General features: G+C 48.7%; 1 protein-coding gene across 2 annotated transcripts; it reads right to left on the bottom strand.

The window, feature by feature from the left end:
- Window positions 1-297: 297 nt before the first annotated feature.
- Window positions 298-18,494, bottom strand: LOC106149061. 2 transcript variants are annotated; one of them, XR_001234993.1, is made up of 4 exons: window positions 16,419-18,494; window positions 11,013-11,129; window positions 2,314-2,406; window positions 298-640 (listed from the first exon to the last, which is right to left on the bottom strand). XR_001234993.1 is itself a non-coding variant. In XM_013516692.1 (4 exons), the coding sequence occupies exons 1-4, from the start codon at window positions 15,991-15,993 to the stop codon at window positions 632-634; spliced, it is 324 nt and encodes a 107-aa protein (XP_013372146.1). In that variant the 5' UTR covers window positions 15,994-18,494; the 3' UTR covers window positions 298-631. The 2 variants fall into 2 exon arrangements, 1 of the variants encoding a protein (XP_013372146.1); XM_013516692.1 differs by having other exon boundaries at window positions 15,889-18,494.
- Window positions 18,495-18,539: the final 45 nt, after the last annotated feature.

The raw sequence follows: 18,539 nt of genomic DNA, 5'->3' as shown, positions 1-18,539 counted from the left end.
GGATTATCTGCTTTCATCTATCAAACTAGGAGAGACAGAGACAGAGAGACAGAGACAGAGAGAGGGAACTTTTCTTCGAGAAGATTTTATGGCCAAACTGAAAAACTTTGCACATCATTTTTGTCCATTTTCCTGTGGCCTTCTGAATTATCTTCCTTCCTTCTTTCTTTCTTTTCTCTTTTTCTTTCTTTCTTTCTTTCTTTCTTTCTTTCTTTCTTTCTTTCTTTCATTTTGGTGACACTGGGGATTGAACCAAGGGACTACATGCTGAGCTACATCCTAGTCATTTTTTTTTAAGACAGGGTCTCTCTAAATCACTGAGTATCCAGGCTGGGTCCAACTTGCATTCCTCCTGCCGTGGCCTCCCAAAGTGATGGGTAGCAAGCATGGTCTGGCATGTCTGCAACTGTTTGACAGGGCTGGAGGGTGTTCACAGTGAGGTCAGAATGGTTGGAGCAGGGCAGCTGAAAGGGCTGTGCAGGCAGCTGCAGGAGCCAGCCAGAGGAGCTCATGAAATGGTCCGAACACATGACACCTGGGACAATCTCACCATCGCAAGTCATGTGACTTCAGGACTGAGTTACAGGACTCCTCACAGACAGGAACTCGGGATTAGGGAGCGATGGGCTCCTCACTGCCCCTGCAGGCACAAAACGACGATGAGGCACAGGTGAGCGAGCACCAGTTGTGTGTTGGATAAGGGGATGGAAAGGAAGGACTCAGTGAGACTCCTAAGGCTGGTTACAAGGTGAAGGCGCTAAAATCATAAAAACTGAGAGCTTTGAGCCAGAATAGTCAAAGTAATATTACTGAGAGAACCGTAGAAACCTCAAAGAGATGCTTGCTTTGAGAAGATTGCTACTCTGCCTCCTTCTATTGAGGTATCAGTATAGTAAAGCTCACAGAGTTTAAATAAAATTTCAAATTCCCAGTGCAACACCTTGAATGCTACCAGGCAGAATAATAGCTTCATATGCTCTCGTGCTGGTTCCTTGGGTCTTCTTTTTTTGGATTATTTTGGAAAGCAGTATATATGTCACTTATTGATTTTCCTTTTCACAGGATATGACTGCAAGTGGCATTGGTGTTTTAACTAAAGCAATAATTTCTATTTCTTGAATACGTTTTGTCCCAAACATTAAGTTAAACACTTTATGCACATTATAGCAATAAATGTCACAGAGATAGTGTATGCGAGCTGGGAAAGCTATTCTTGTCCTTGTTTGGCTGAGGAGACAATTTAGGCCCGAGGAGGGGAGGGGGAGGGGAAGAGGAGATAAAAGAGAATTCAGATGTGTCAGGTACATGTACCAAACACCCAAAATGGAAGTAGTCATTGTGTATCACAAACAGTCACTCATAAAAATATAAGAAAAACAGCTAAGAAATTGGGCCCCAACCACATAGCTAGTAAATGACCAATCCAAGCTCCAAATCCAAGTCTTACTCCAACATGTCTTTTCCATGGCTACAATCAGTGCTCATACTGCTTCTGACTTCATTCTCTAGTGTTTAGATGAGCTTCTTTGTTTTAACCACAAGTTTTGCTTTTGCAACCTTTACCAAATTAACAGGTATTCTTTCTTGACTACATCCCAACTCACTGGTTATTCAACGGAAGCTTTAATCAACGAGTTTCGTCAGCCCCCTAATTCCTTCCTTATTTGTTTAGGTCTCTGGTCATTTGAACTCCCACCATGAGCCAAAGCGTTCAGATCTGCTGTAGGAATTGAAAACCAGGACATTCTCACTATGTGCCTAGTGCATGTGTGCAGTAGCACATCTTGTGAAATAACACGCAGCATCCCAGCCCTGCGGAGCCATGATTACACTGAGACCAGTTAGACCCATAGCATGGTAAAGAAACTGTTCTGGAATCACTGACGTGAATGCAGCCTGGAGAAAAGGCTCTATCTCATCCACAAAATGACAGCAGCAACAGGTACTAATGTAAATCTCACAGCCATGGCAAAGAAATAAGGCAATGAGTGAAGAAAAAAACCCTATACCTCCATAGATACAAACCAAAAGGTGAACAACTGAGATGAGTTTTTACAATCAGTCTGGTATATTAGTTAGTTTTCATTGAATCGTTCAAGTGTTTGAATCCTCCCAAAATTATGTGGCCCAAATGACCCCTGTAACTGCCCAACAGTCTGCTGTACCTTAGCGGTGGAGATGTAGAATGAGAAGACCTTTTCACACTGCAAATGTAGACAGCAAAGGCAGAAACGTCATAGACTTGGATTACTTTGATGGGAAACACAAGCAACCATCCCAGGTCCCTTCTTGTCACTGAGACACAACACCCACCTCATTAAGGGAGCAGGGGTCTGCTGGGGCTCGAGATTTCAGTTTGTGTGGCAGAGAGAGGGCGCGGTGGAGGCACTGGGGCGGCCAGGAAGCCTGAAGAGAAGGGAGGAGCAGAGAGGGAGAAAAACTCTTCCAGGCCACACTCAGTGACCCACCTTCCTTCCCCGAAGACCCTCCTCTGAACAGACAGTCAGCTCTGAGCCCCTAATCCCGCCTTTAAAAGGGAAACATTGAGAATCATTTAGATTTAGGGATGTTTCTTGCAAGCAGGAAGGGCTTGAAACCAGGATTTAAAAGTTACTGAAACGGACAAGACCGCGCTTTCCCACCCTGGGCCCCTTTCCTCCCCCGCTCCAGCCCCCTCAAAAGGACTTGTTAGGGGAAGCCCGCATCGCAAGCTGCTGTTCCCCCTGTGAACATTTGCCACTGTTATTCCACCTGCTCACCCACTCTGTGTGCTGTGAACTCAAGAAATGAAACTCACGCTCCTGCATCAGTGGCTAAAAGAGAATTTTAGACTTGAGGGAGCTAATCTCAGAGCAAGGGAAAGAAACAAGAGCTGTGACTTCCTCGCAGTCCTTGGTGTTTCTCTTAATTATTCAGGGAGAGTCTCTTAATTACGCCAGATTTCATCAAGGCTCAGACCTTCTGGCATTAGAAAAAGTCAAAGGGCTGAGGCAAAAGCCTTGCTTGGTAATGCAGTGACTTAGTGGTGATCCCAGCAGCTCACATCTGCTCCATCTCCCAGTAATGCTTTAAAAACTGTCCACAGTACGATAGCAGGAGAATGTATTTTGTGTTGTTGCCCCATTTGATAGCAAATCTCTCCTTACTCAAAAGAGTAGATTGCCCTCGGTTGCTGTAGCAGATCCCAGTGCAGCCCAACACACCACAGATTGACATGCAACGGTTTTGTAAATGGGTGGTGGAACACAGAAGCTATTTTGTTTCACCAGTATAACATGATGGTTTTTATGGGGGAAGTGAAGAATAATGTATCCAGTGGGGGAGGAATAGAATTAGCCTGAATGCAGAGTATTGGAATTTGGCCAAGACAATTGCAGAGTTATTGAAGAAAAAAAGCTTCCATTATAAATTATATCAAAAATTAAAGTAGTTTCACCTAGAAGCTTGTATTCTCCTGATTATTTTTTCATTCTCTCCCAAAGCAGAAATTTTCATATAGCAATGTACAGAGGGAGTGCATCAGTGACAGTACTGCTGAGCTTTCACTCTGCTACACCCCCCTGACTTCATGATATCACGATGCAAGCCTGGAAGGCAGAGCCCTTCCATGCCCCTGCAGAATCCTTGCTCTTTGGCTTCCCTTGGGTGCTCTGAGTGGCTCCGGGGTGCACAGATGACAGAGCTGGAGGGGGCCAAGCAGGTCAGAAAGACGCTCGGCCATGTGAACGGGATTCCAGCATCTCTGGTGTCCCGACTGTGGCAGGGCGTGTGCGGGGAGTGCAGCACCCAGAAGGCTGCTCCCATTGAGCCTGTGTCCTCCTCGAGTCTAAGTGCAGGAGCAAGGGAGTGCAGGACTGTAAAACACGGCCAGCTATAGCCTTGGTCTCCGGCTGGTGCTGCCCTCCTGTAGCTATGCTTTGGCTCTGGACTGCTCTTCAGAAGCTCATGGGTTCCAGGCTTGGTCCTCAGTGCAGCAGTGTTTATAGAGATAAGAGGTGAGGAACACATGGGCTCTGATCCTATCGATGGGTTAATCCATGGATGGATCAATAGGTATTGGGAGGTGGTGAAACTACCACATGACTGAGTAGGAGGAAGTGCAGCCCTGGGATCATGCTCCCCAAGGGTGTATTTTGTCCCCAGCCCCTTCCTTGCTTACTTTCCTTGCCACACTGTAAGTCCAGAAGCAACGGGAGCTAAGTAACCCTGGACTGACGGCTCTGAAACTACAAGCCAAAATCAACCTGTCCTCCTTTGATGTTGATTTCTTTGGGTACTTTGTTATAGCAACAGAAAGCTGACCAACATACTGGGTCAAAATCCAGCGTGTATGCTCTTGACTGCTAAAACACTCCACAGAATACCATGAACAAATTGCTAACTGAATCAGGGAGTACAGGAAAGACACAGTGCTTATCTTCTTGGAGTTTAGAAGAAAAAAACACTTGTATGTTATCAGTGAAATAGACTGAAAAAAAAATATACGGGCGGAGGGATGAAAGAGCTGTGATTCTCACAGTTTTTATACCTGTGACTGGACATTGCTTCCTCCACCATTGCTCAAGACTCAGCAATCAGCCCATGGGAATGAACTGATCTCAAACCAGCCACACCCCGTACTGGGGCAGCAGCACACACAAAAGATGCAGCCGCCTGAGCTGTTCACCTCTTGTGTCCTTCTACAGATGGATGGAGAAGAAAATACAGCAAATGAAATCAGGTTAATCAGCAGCAAAAATGATCCTGATTGCCTCAGCAGGGCCTCATAGGTAACAGGTTAAGGTGCTGAATCATTTTAATCCTGTTTAAGTAAAGCTCCTGAGAGTGAGGAAAGTAGAACTGTAGAGTCTGTGCTCTTTATTTCCTTTAAAAAAAGAAAGAAGCCTTCTTAAAATAACTATTTTCTTGCCTGGCATCCTGGTGCATGCCTATAATCCCAGCATTCTGAGAGGTAGAGACAGGAGGACCTCAAATTACAGCCTAGTGTGGGCAATTTAGTGACTTAGGGAGGCCCTATCTCAAAATTTTAATACTCTGGGGATACAGCTCAGTGTGAAGGCTCTGGGTTCAACCCCAAGTAGCACAAAAATAAATAATTTTTTTTCAGATATAATTATAAAAATGATGCACAATTTTGAGAGGAATGTTGAAAAATTAGTCCCCCGGAGATTTGTCACATCCAATCTCCCAGGAGTCCTAAACAATGGAAAATCAACCATAATTCCAAAGGTGAAGGTAATGACCATTAATATCATTGTACTTTTGTAAGCTAAAATGGGTACCACCCAATCAACTATAATTTCTCTTTTCACCTAAGATGAAGAATTATTCTCCAATATTATTAAGAATCTTTGGAAACATGAGTTTTGACAGCTGCCTGGTAGCTCATCACATAGATTTACTTATGGCTGACAATTCACTTAATAAATATTGTATTATTCTCACTATGTTTGGAGACTTTGTTCTTTCATGATTTTGGTTTTGCTATTTTTTTAATTGATGAGTAATATTGTCTTGATTTTTCCCATCTTTTTTTTAATATTAGATATAAAACATATATACTATATATACATGTAAAATATATTGTAAGAATTAATATGACTGAGTCAATGAAGAAAACTATTGCTAAGATCCTGCCAAACTGCGTTTTAAAACTGTGGATCCAGTTGGAACATCATATCTCTTCTGGCAGCACAGAATAGCAACCATTGTTTGAATGTCACATTCATAAGTAAATGCAATATCCCTTTCTTGTGATTTGTACATATGAGAAAAGCAACTTAAAGAAATGAAACCATGTCACATTCCCTACTGAAATGTGTTAGAGGATCATTTTATCTGATTATTAAAAATGTTTTCTAACTTTCCACCAATGATAAACACATGCTAAATACCTCTGATTTCTCTTGGTTCCTAAACATTTCATCTGTGTTATTATTACCTTTAAAATCAACATTGTAGCTGTCATTCTCTTGGTCCTCAGAAAGACTTTTGGTTGCATTCTGGAAATTTGAAATGGGGTCAAGTAATTCCCTTTTATTGCTGGAAACTATATTGATGTGCTTGACTTCAGTTATTTAACAACCACTGTGCTCTCACAGAAGCTTGTCTTTAAAGCTTCTCTCAGTTTGTCTGTTTACGTTTTTGGAGTTCTATCTTTACTATACTTTCAGTCGTCCAAACTACATTGCATGCCGTATTTTTTTTAAAACTCACACCTAACCCTTTGTAGGTTTTCATGAGGATGATGTTACTGCTCAAGCTAATTGTACTTAAAAACAAACAGGCAGAGAGCGAAAACAGGTCTGGGATCACCAACTTGAGAGGAGACTGGCTCGCTGGAAAAGGATCCCCAACCCCACCCCGGCTTCAGCAGGATGTGGGATTTCTGCCACGGACTTGTTTCCATTCATGGCCTCACTAGTGAACAGGAGGAGCGGAATGAGCTGGTTGGTGGTCTGCGCCTGTCCCGTCACTGCTGGGAAACCGTCAGGATTACAATGCCCCTTTGTTGGCTGGCTTGGCAGTGACGCCGGGAGCTGAATGGGCCACAGAGACTGGCCCATTCTCTCGCTTGGTCCTCAGCACGACCAAAAGCTCGGCCACCCTGACATGGCAGCGTGGGCGTAGGAGGCCTCCGTTCCCCAACTGTATGCTGCCCCAAGCTGGCACAGGGAAAGACCTGATCGCTCTGAAACTCTGGAGCTCAGGCTCACCGGCAACTTGCGAAGGAAAGCAGCTAAGTGAGACAGAAGGGGCACCAGGACGACAGCTACCGCCTGAGGATGTGCTCACCTCTTGACAAAGCCGCAGAGGATTACCGGCTCATGGCGGAGAGGAGAGGGCGCAAAAGATTTAGAGAGAAAATAAGAGCAGAACAGGAAAGGAAGCTCCCTGGAATGACACTCGTAGGGATCACGTGGGCACAGGTCTGACCTGGCCAATGTAGATCACTACTAGTGTAGGTGGTGGTTCTTACCCTACCAAGTCTACCAGAGCCCCAGATTTGAGGGGTAGAGGCAGCCCCTGTTAGCAGAGAGGAACAAACTGAGCACTGTGAAGGAGGTGGGACAAAATGCTCACGAAACCAAGAAGAAAGAGAGTTGCCTTCGCTCCTAACAGCTCTCTGTTAACCCAGACTCCTGGTTTTATTTAAAAAGCCTTTGAAAACACACAGAGTCTCTTCAATAGCAAAAGATCAAATGATCTTAATCAGGCTGTGGGGCCTAATCCTTTAATCCAACTGTCTCTCTGCATTATAAACATTCCAGCTCTGTACCCTGGAATGATTTTTATCTTCGCTTCTCTTTTCTTCTTCTTCTCTCTGTCTCTCTCTCTTTAAATCTTGACTTTTGCCAATCAGGGCAGAATACGCTTTCTTCTGCTTCCTCTCCAGCTCCCTCGAGGGATGATTTATTGTTGTGCCTTAGAATGCAGAGAGACGAGAAGCCGGGGCAGGCAGACATCCGCCTCTCCTCTCTAGTCCCTGGGTCCTCACACTTCCGGTGGATCCTCGGAAGCTGGCCTCACGGGAAACCCCGTCCAGGGGGCCCTCCCTGCACGTAGCTCAGGCTTCTGCCTGCCCACTGCCTCTGCTCTCCTCAGCCATCGGGTCTGCCTGACGGACCGGGTTCCACCAACCACAGAGGTATTACAGCTGCTCCCCTAGCACGCCCTGAGCCAATCTTCTCTGCGAGAACACAGCAGTCGCAGTTTGAATCCTGTGGCGTATTTAGCTTGAAGAAGCAGAGATTGTGGTAGGGCAGGCTCCCGGGTAATCGTCTTCAGATATTCGCTTGCCATTCCCACAGAAGGGGTGAGATGTCTGCGGAAACGTAGAGCGGGTCGGGAGGCAGGTTACGATCGCCATCTCCCCTGAGATTCGAACTTGCCTGTGCGCGTGCCAGTTCCTGGTGGGAGTGTGGCCTAGTCCTTAGGACTATCAGGATGGAAATAACCAAGAGAGACGTATATGTGGACTATAAATTCCGCGACACCAGTTAACCCGCATAAATCTCCTCTGTTCCTAAGGTCTAACGGGGCCCAGCACATGGCAGATGCTCAAAAAATTGTTGATGTCGTGTTTTGTTAATGGGTTGAAAGAATTCAGGGAAGCAACTTCATCTTAACGGAACTAGAAGGATCTAGGAGAGTACGGTCCAGGCGGCTGCTGCCCGGGTTCGTCTTTGGGGAGATCAGGCGTAACTGGGGACGCGGGTCCATCAGAAGGTGCTACTCAAATGCTTTCTCTTTCTTGGTGATGAAAGGCGCCCGCATTCCCCGAAGGGTGTAAGAAGATGCCCGTGGTCTCCTGAGTTTAAGCAGGAAACAGACCCTCTTATCTTGCTTCCTAAGAGTTGTTGAACTTGCGCTACGCCTTACTGGATCCCAAAGTTTTCATTCCCTTTCGCTGCAGGTTTCCTCCCTGAGGACGGCAGTTGCACCTTGCGGTGGAAAGCACGCGGAGGCGGCCCGGTCCTGCAGGGCGCACCTTCGCCCGGCCAGGGCACCCGCACACCTTCCCGGCAGCCCTCCGGAGCCCAGATTCCCACACACACCGAGGCGTGGCCCCAGGGAGCTGCAGGCCTGGGAGGTCTTGTCAGGCCTCCTCTCCTTTTAATCCTGCGCGAAGCTTGTCACCCTGGGGTCGGCTTCTTGCTGAGCACGCTTTCGACGCCCTTGCGCTCCAGCTCGGCCCTAGGGGCCATCTGCAGCGCGGGAGGCCAAGCGACTCGGAGCGACTGGTGCCTTGGTCGCGAGCGCCCCCTCTCGGTGGTGGCCGGAGTCGCCTGCTGGCTGGGCATCCCGCCTGTTCTACCTTCAGGCCCGAAGGACGGGTTCCTTGGCTCCAGAAAGAAACTCTTTCAAATTTTCTGTAGCAGTATTTTCCCACCATCTACACATCCGCTTTCAAAAGTGATCACGGAAAATGCCTCACCTGGTTCTCAATCTAAGATGGTCCTTAAAAGTGTTGGATCCTGTATAGAACCTAGCAAGGCTCCAGACCTCATCCGGGTTAAGATCCATTCCTTGCCAGGTAGGGATCTCGGAGGTCTCGCAGGCCTCCTCTGCCTGGGGAGGAATCTGATGACCCCGCGTGACTCCCCTGGTGGCTTCACATCTTTGACTGCTACCCAGGCCCCTTCCGTTGGGTAACTTTCTCCTCACCTTGGGTTTCCAGAACTGGGGCCGCATGAGAACTAGCCTGATCTCCGGACTCCACCCAAACAAAGCTGTTTCCCTTTGTACCTCCGTTACAGTCTGCTTACGCCCATCAAGTACCGATCTCTATTCACACCAGACAAAACCCACACGTGCTGATTTCTTCTTTTTTCATAACCAGGAATTGAACTCACGACCTCACGCTTGCCAGGCAGGCACTGTGCTACACGCTGACTTTTACACAGGCATATAAACCACTGCATGTGTTCACTGAGGTAAAATATTTGAAAAAGCATGTTTAGGTTCTTAGGTTCTTCTTTGAGGATAGCTTTTTTTTTTTTTTGTCTTTTTGAGACAGGTCTCGCTATAAAGTTCAGGCTGGCCTTGAGCTCACTTTGTAGCTCAGGCTGGTCTCAAACTTGCAACAATTCTCCTGCCTCAGCCTCCAAGTGCCGGGGTTACAGGCGTGCTCCACCACGCCCAGCGAAAACAGCTTTTAAGTGATCTCAGAGACACGTGGTGCATTTGGTGTTCCTACTTCTTTTTCCTAAGTAGCAGGACAGTAAAGGGGTGTCGCTACTGCGGGTGGAGGGAAAGTTGACAACAGTTTCCAGTCCAGCGTCGGCCCCCACCTAGCTCAGAGATTTAACCCAGGTAACCCACACCCTCCTGGAGCTGTGTGCGTGCGGGTGTGGGCATGTGTGTGTGTGTGCGCTGAGGGGCAGGTTTGTAGTGATAAGACAGTCTAAGCTCCCTTTTTCTTTGGGTTGTTGTTAGTATCGAATTCAATAATGTGCTTGAAACCTCTTTGAAATGGAAGTGAGATTTAAGTTGGCATTACAACAACCGGAGCCCTCGCTGGCTGCCGTGTAGCACGGCTGGTGGGAGCCGTGGATTTAAGGTGAAGAGCTGGGCTTTGGGGTCAGCTTGTTTGGATGGAGGCCAGTTTCCCTGCTTATGAGCTTCAGTAACACCCTGTGAGTGAGCAGGGCAGGGGGCCCCAGGGAACCCTAACGCAGTACGAGTTTTACTGGGTAGGTTGAGATTAAAGGCCAGGATGTGTGCTATGCCTGACTCCCTGCAAGTCAACATTAGCCTGTCTCACATTCGGAGATTCCTGCCTCTCGCTCTGCACATGGTTGTGTGGGGTGAATGACGGGAAATCCATGCCGCTTGGCCCTGAAACTTTTACTGATGTCTCCTTCACACTGCATAGAGCTGTAGCGGAGGCATCGTCACAAAGGACATAGAGAAAATTAATGGGTCAGCAACAACATCATCTTCGGAAAGGGCTCATACATTTGAGAACCAAACCCAAGAAGATCTGCTGTTTAATCTGCCCTTGTCCCCTCATCTTCAGAGCTACCTCCTTTCAGAAAAATTCAACTGAGAGGAGAGTTGGCTTCAGAATGTCTCCTTGACTTTGTGCTGGGCAGGGACAACCTCAGACCATTTATAAACTTCACAAACAAGTCGTAGCTATTTTTTCACTTCTACCACAAACAGTTCAGTTTGCTAACTTTGCTCCCCACTTCAGACTGAACTTCTCAAAGGTTCTGGCTTTTCTCACTGCACCCAATTCAAGTCACAAGAATGATCCAAAGCTCGCTAATCCTGTGAGTTCAGAGATAGCTGGATTAGCGCTGTCTCTAGTACCTACCTGGGGCGCACGGTTGGGAAAGCTGCATGAATTCTCTAAATCTCAGTTTCTTTGCATGCAAGGGGCCTACAGATTTTCTCACCTTGAGGAGAGAACACTAGTGAGTTAGTGCCATCTAGCGACGACCTCCGAAAACCACATGCAGCCGCATGGAAAGCAGAGGAAATAATCCCAAGAGCCTCCAGTTTACCTGGTCCAGCCTCTCCGCAGCTGGTGGGACGGTGCTTTCGGTTTCTGGGTGCGCGGCTTGTCCCCAGCACTGCAGGGCTTTGCTTGCTACTTTGACATAAACAGTCGGGTCCTCTCTCTGCATGCAAAAGAGCTCACTGTCAGTTAGCAATCATAGGCTGCGTCCACCAATCACAAAGTAACAACGACTGACCCCATTCTTCTGATCATTTGCAAAGTAAAATGTGGCCAGGCCACATTCTCCTTGCAGAATTCTCTTTCCTTGCCTGAAAGGAAGGAAGAAAATGCCCACCGTGAGGAATGTGAGGGGGAATGTTTTATCCGCTGGGGCATTCCACACCTACGTTGCTGACCACTATCTGGTGAGGAGCCCTCAAGTGTTTTACAAACAGATGATTCCGTTCTGAATCCCCAGGAAAGAGAAAATGGGCAGACTGAATTATCCTAGCGCTGTCTATTCAAAGGCTATGAAAAGAAACTAAGTCCCTGGCAGGGGTGATCTGCCGGCTCAGGTGTAAAGCGGTGGATTGATTCTTCTACCCTGAGGAAATCCTGTTTTAAAGGTTAGACTTTTAGGATCAAAACTCAGTCACTGCACCATCAAATTAAATGGTCTACCTCCTTCTTTTATAGATCATAAATAGAGTGTGTTTAGCCATCTTGGGTTTTTATGATTTTGTGTCTTAACCTGGATCGGCTTGCTTGGTTCTGTTGCTGAGAGGTCTGGCTCTGTTAGCAGGTCAGACTGTAGAGCACCTCCTACGCTGTGTCTTTTTGGGGAAAGAGGACCTGGGAGAGAATTAAAGCAGCTAAAGGCACAGACAGGCTCTTAGCTGCTCCTGTTTCAAAGGCGGCTTAAAAGCTCCAGTGAAAATGGGACAAGAGAGGAAGACAGAGAGGACCAGACGCAGCTGGGCTGTGGCTCTGACAGACAGGCCCTGAGCTCCAGAAATGCAGTCGGCCCATCCTGGCAGACTGATCCACTTCCTCCCCAACTCCCAGCACCCAGCCTCAGGGACAGGATAGAAATAAGAATTCTCAGTACGAAGCAGCCTTGCTGCAGAGCTGTGTCGTGACCCTTACATCAGTAGCATCTGTTCTTCTAAAAGTGACTGTGTTCATTAAATTACCATTTCTGAGCTCCTGATTTATGCCCATCTACAAACACCACCTCAGTTTTGGCCAAGGTGACTCAGCCTCCTGTGGCACCAATCTCCACCATTTTCTCCACACCAAATTCATGGAATGTGACGCCAGCTTCTGGGTTCCAGGGATAACAGGTGGATCTGATACCAGGTCTGTCCCCAAGAATCTTCCTGTCCGGTATCATCGCCATCCTGAAGAACTGCCTGAAAAATATTCCAGGAACTCAGACATCTACCTCCAAAAAGACGAGAATGTCTGTGGTTTCAGGGTTTTCCATTTGGTTTTCCGACCTTCTAAGGTTAAGTCACCCTTTGCAGTGACCACAGCAGCCATCAAAGAGAGAGCACGGCCCAACCAAAGAACTTAAACACTTGCCTGTCTGATTCTGATGAACTGAAGATACAGGAAGACTCTGCTGTAACCCCAAACAAAGCTTGTGCTGTACTTTATTGCAGCATTTCTGTTTGGAATTTTTCCCAAATTCTAAAAGGGGGGAGATTTCTCGGTAAGACAGCCACCCCAGCTTCATTAGGAAGATTATGTCATGTAACAGTGGGATGTGCTCTGAGAAATGCGCCATGAGGTAATCTTGTCATCCGTGTGAACTGATCATAGAGTACAATACTTACACAGATCCAGAGAGCAGAGGTCACTCAGCACACTCCCTATAACCCAGTATGGGGACTGAACCCAGGGCCTTCACCCTGAGCGACATCTCCAGGCATCATCATCATCATCATCATCATCACCATCATCATCATTATTATTATTTCACTAAATTCTCCAGGCTGGGTTCAAACTTACAGTCCTCCTGCCTCAGCCTCCTAGAGTGCTATGATTAAAAGCATACAAATACAGTATGCATGATGCTTCTGCTAGTGTCCCCAAGCACACCATATTACAGTGTACTATAAAATAGCCATAAAAGAATAGTAAATATGTAAACCAGTACGCAGTTGTTTATTTCTACTATTAAGTGATAAGAGTCTGCATAATTGCATCGCTATCCTACCACAGCCAGCGGAGTGGGTTTGTTTAGAGCGGCATCACCCAAATATCTAGAAGTGGACTGTTCTGCGACCTTGGGAAGACGATGCTGTCCCGGGGCATTGGGAACGTTCAGATTATAATCTTAAGAGCTGCCGTCTCTCGGGGTCCCTCCCTCCCTGCTCCCAGTTATTATGGGGGCACTGCCCACCGTGTTTGCAGGGCAGGGCCGCAATCTGACACAGACTGCACGATGTGACATCCCCCGAGGACAGCCCTAAGCAGGGTCGCCAGAGTTTCCACACTTTGACTTCGCATGTCCTGGGAAGCAGTGTGAGCACTGGAAAGCCGTCAGCCAGATGTTTGAGCTCTTCGGCCTCCCCTGACAGCTTCGCAGGTCCGGACCTCAGCCTGGTATCTCACCTTTCCGAGCCTGCTCCCTCACCTTCAGAGAGCAGGTGCCAGCGTAAGAACGACATCTCATGGCAAGGACCCCCTGCACTGCTCCCCACGCCTGCAAATCCCGCCCTCTAACGCACGGCTGCCAGCTACTCTGTGCCTTTGGAGAAACCGATTTCTGTTTTTTTTTTTGGTTTGTTTTGGAGTCTGTTTATTTTGGTGCTGGGGACTGAACCCAAGGCCCCAGTGCATCTCTGTCATGGCAGTAGCTGTCCCGTGGTCTAGTTTTTAAAATCTTAGCCCTCTCTGCTGCTCCATGCACGATGCCCCCACCGCTGCCCTTGTTCCCCATCCGTTTCCTCTGTCCTCGTGCCTCGGCCCACACCTCCCGGCCTGCGGGCCTCTGGGCTCCCTTTCAGATTCCTGCAGGCTGCTGATGTGATCCTGTCTCCTGGATACGAAACAAGAGAGCACCAGCCACGCTGGGCCAAATCCAGTCATGTTTGGGTTCGACGGTTTCCCTACTGGAAACTAGATTTTCTGCTTCTTCTGTTTCGTTGTTTCTGGGTCTCATACTTTTAAACCCCTCTGCTCCCCCGACACACTACTTTTAGTATTATAAGTGTCCTAAAGGTTCAAGGTGTACGGGAAGGTGTGCGTGGGTTATACTCACATACTATGCCATTTTATAAAAGGGTCTTGGGCACCCTCAGATTTTGGGATCTGTGAGCGGTCCAGGAACCCATGCCTGTAATCTCAGTGTTCTGAGAGGCTGAGGCAGGAGGATTTCAAGTTCCAGCCCAGTCTAGGTAACCTAGCAACTTAGCCAGACTCTGTCTCGAAATAAAAAGTGTAAAATTACAAAGGGGCTAGGGATGTAACTCAAGGTGAAAGCTCCGGGTTCGATCCTCGGTACTGCAAAACAAATTAATTAATTAAAGGAAAGCGGTACTGCTGAGTCCATGCCATTACTCATTTCCCTGTGTGCGGCGAAGGATCACACCACCAATTCTCAGAGCCTGATGCTCCCGGGAAGTGGCTCCAGAGGCAGCCCTGGGTGCCAGGTCCTCTGTGAAATTCCCTGGGGACCCCGCCCTGCGCCTTCTGATGAAAGCACAGTTTCCCTCGCTCTGCCGGGCAACAGGTCGAGCCCACTCCATGAGCTAAAAACCGGCTGAGAGATGGGCTGCTCACTGCGCAGTTGTGAAAAGCCTGAGGCGCGGAAGCCGGAGCAGATTGCAGGGCTTTCTAGAAAACGAGCGGAGACGCTTTCACTCAGATAATTAAAAACCTAACAGAGCAATAGCGTCATCCTTTCCGGCAGAGCCTCCGCCTGGGCAGAGCCTCCGCCTGGGCAGCTCCGGCGGCTCCCCCGAATCCCTGACGGGATGAGCTTGGAGCCTCAAGGCCAACCTGTCCTTGCTTGGTCGAGGTTCGGCTATGGCTAACCGGCAAGACGACCTTGGCACCACCAGGCTCACCCCTGTACACTCAGTTCCCTCCGCCCCCGAGGCTGTCAGCCACCGGAAGGCTGCATCCGGGAAAGTTGTGCGCTTGCGGTTCACTTTTTTCCTGCTCTGCAGTACTCCCCCGTGGGTAAGAAGGTGGGAAGGCAGAACACGGCCCAGGACTATCCAGGCCCTGGCCTAGGACCGCTCCTGTGCAGAGGTACAACAATAGAATAAAACACAGACAAAACATGCACTTTAGTTACAGCGGGCACCAGGATGGTCAAAGCCCAATGACGGGCTAGGACACAAGGCACCAGTGCACCTTGGCCTTCTTAGGTGATTGGGGGGGGCTGCTGGTGGCTACAGGAAGTGGTGGGGGTCAACTGCAAACACAGTCAAGGTTCAAGAATTGAGGGGCAATGCATTTTTGGAGAAATGCACAGGAACAGATCCGGGTTAACTAGTAACCTGATTGTCTGCTAACTGCAACTATGAGCTAGACGAATTTACGTGAGTCCAGTCCTCAGCTGCTGTATTATCTTACTTTGAGGCACCAGAACTTCACAGACTGTTTGCTAGTCTCAGCTCTGGCCGTTGGCTTAAAGATTAATCTGTGTAGGTCGTGGTGTAGCTGGACGCTAGTAACCCTAGCACTCGGGAGACTGAGGCAGGGGGATCGCTGCAAATTTGAGACCAGCCTGGGCTACAAAGTGAGCTCAAGGGCAGCCTGAACTGCACAGCGAGATCCTGTCTCAATAAAAAACAAACAAACAAAAAACCCAAAAAAAGGAAAAAAAAGATTAATCTCTCCTTAAACTAGCTGGGGGTCTCACCACAGTCATGTAGGCCTAGGAGAGACTTTCAATTTATGAATATTTATTATTGCCTGCTTACCTCATCAAACTGGTCCTCAGCCCAGCACCTTTGCCCCGAAGGAGCATTCCTGGCAGGCTCCTTCACCGGGGGCTTACCAACTGACATGATTTCTTTGAGCTGCATCGGCCTACTTTAACCTGGCTCTATAAATGATCAAAGCCCCCTGCTAATTCCTTTCATCTCCCCTGAGGGTCTGGGAAAGGCTTTCTAGACTGCTTCATGAAAGCAGTTACTGAGAGAAACTCACTCTTTTAATGTATCATAGCACCAGTTCTCTGCTGGTTGTAATTTATCAACAATGTGAAGAATGTAATCTTGAACATTTCTTTGGGAACATGAAGAACGTGGTTTCCACACCTCAGCCCTATTGCTGCGTCCCCGAAGAATCCCTGTGGGAGGCTGAGTTCCCTCTAGGAATGCTAATGGCAGCCCTGGTCTCTACCCACTCAATGCAACTTCTCTCCCTGCTCCCACTTTGAGACATCAAAAAGTCACAACGTGTCTTCTTAGCCCAAAACCACCCTGAGTTGAGAACTAGCCATACAGACCTCCTATTATCCTTTTTATCTAGAAAGATACGGTGTAGAAAAGCAGTGTTTCTTTCTCAAATATTTTAAAGGAAAAAGAAAGAGAACTTGGGTCCGTCAGGCATGGTGGCTACTCGGAGGGTGATCTCTTGAGCCTGAAAGTTCAACACCAGCCGGGGCAGCTCCGTAAGGCCCCATCTTAACAGTCACAACCACTGCAAGAAGAAGAACTTGGATGCTGGTCAAATTTGGTCTGTTCAGTCAATTCCTAAAGCATATTTAATGCATGTCTTCTGGGCCATTTCCCTGTCCTTTTGTCTCACATTAGGAATTTTCCTACCGACCAGGTCATCTCCATCATTAAGCCAATGTACTATACAGTCTACCGTATTTAAATGTTGTGCTCCTTACCCTCTCTCCCACCCCACAAATGAACTGCAGCGTGTGCCCCACTCTCTGTGCAGTGATTCCAATAAGGTCTCTGCTTGCCTACCACACCGAACGTCGCTCTGATCAAGGTCATCAATGATGTGAAATTTATGAAGGCCGAGAATCACATCCAAAGGGGCAGGGAGGTAGCTCAGCGGCACAAGTGCCTGCCTGACAAGCACAAGGTCCTGAGTTCAACTCCTCGGTACCAAAAAAAAAGAGAGAGAATCACATTAGGGTCCTCATCTGACATCATGCTGACTTGGCTGACCACGTTTTTCCTTCTTGAAATATTGGTTTTATTTAGCTTCCAGACACAACTGTCTCTTAATTCTTTTCCTAGTTGGTGGATGTCCCTTCTTGGCTTCCCAAAAGGTAAATGTCGGGGTACTGAGCTCAGGCTTACTCCACACTGTCTTCATAGGCGGGCTCCTCCGGGTGCACGGTTTTATGGATCATACTAACAACGATGATGAAAATGCTCACCGCTAGTCGCTACCTTTCCGCTCATCTCCAGGTTGATAAGCCTAGTAGGATTTCAATTGGTATCTGAGCCTCACATTATGCCCTAATCTTCTGGTTCTTCTTCACAACCCATTCTTGCGGTTTTTTACAGCTCCTAAGGAGCAGCTCCGTCTTTCTAGTGGCCCAGGTAAAAAACCTAATGTGGGACCATCCTTAACTCCTGTTTCTCTTACACTGATCTCCAATCCGTCGGAAATCCTGTGGGTCCCACCCTCGAGCACATCCAACATTCAGCATTTCACTACGGCCTTCTGCCTGACCAGCAGCGGATGGGTATTTTCCGGGATCTGGAAATACGGGTTGTGAAGCTGAGATAGTAACCAGCCCCCGGATCAATCGCTGACCCCTCCGGCCAAAGCCGCACTTTGGCTGACAGCACCCAGGCCCGCTCAGCCTGTGCGAGAGTCAGTGTGCTTGCAGTATCCGGTCCAGTTTCAAGGTCAACAGCACCCTCTCCCCTGTATCATCATCTTTTTCCGCGCTAGAAGCTACTGTCTGCTATGAGTAGCCCTCAGGCAGAGGGCGGGAAAGCAGTCGTGTTATACCTGCCGAAAAGCCACTTAGGCTCCAGGGCGTTGACGGGGATCACACCTGGGGCTTCATCGGTGCCGTCCACAGGCCTGCAAGGACGCACACGTCACCCTGCAGAGCCCGGCAACCCTGCGGAGGCACACAGCCTAAGTGCTGCATCGCACTGCTGCCTTTGCAGCTGTCACTTTGGTTGCAGAGCTCCAAAAGTGTTCACTTAAAATACCTGTTTTTTTTGTGGGTGCAGGGGTGGAACCGGGCGCTCAGGCAGGCGAGCTCCCCATCCCGCGGGCTCCCCGGCCCTGACCCCCGTCTTCAGAGCCGCACAGAGCCGGCGCGGGGCGGACCGCAGCCCTCGGTTCGCGTCCGCGGCCTCACGATCCGGGGCGGAGGGCGCCGGGGCGGCCGCGCGCTCCCCTCCCCTCTCCTGGAGGAGCAGGTACCGAGGCCCGCGGGTGACTCGCAGGGGCCGTCACGAGTGGGGCAGCGCCCAAGGGGCTCGGAAGGTGGGAGCCTGCGGAGCAGGCGGGAGCAGGCGGACCCGGGGAAGGAGCGGAGGAGGAAGAGAGAGAGGGAAGCGGAGGACGACGCAGGACGCCAGGCCCGGAGGGGCGGGGACAGGTGCGTGGGCGTGCCCAGGCGGATGGGCGTGACCTACGC

Source organism: Chinchilla lanigera, unplaced genomic scaffold, assembly GCF_000276665.1.
Source record: "Chinchilla lanigera isolate Chin_1 unplaced genomic scaffold, ChiLan1.0 scaffold00035, whole genome shotgun sequence".
Taxonomy (NCBI): Eukaryota; Metazoa; Chordata; class Mammalia; order Rodentia; family Chinchillidae; genus Chinchilla; species Chinchilla lanigera.
The sequence above is the reverse complement of the archived record's forward strand: the minus strand, read 5'-3'. Positions and strand labels throughout refer to the sequence as shown.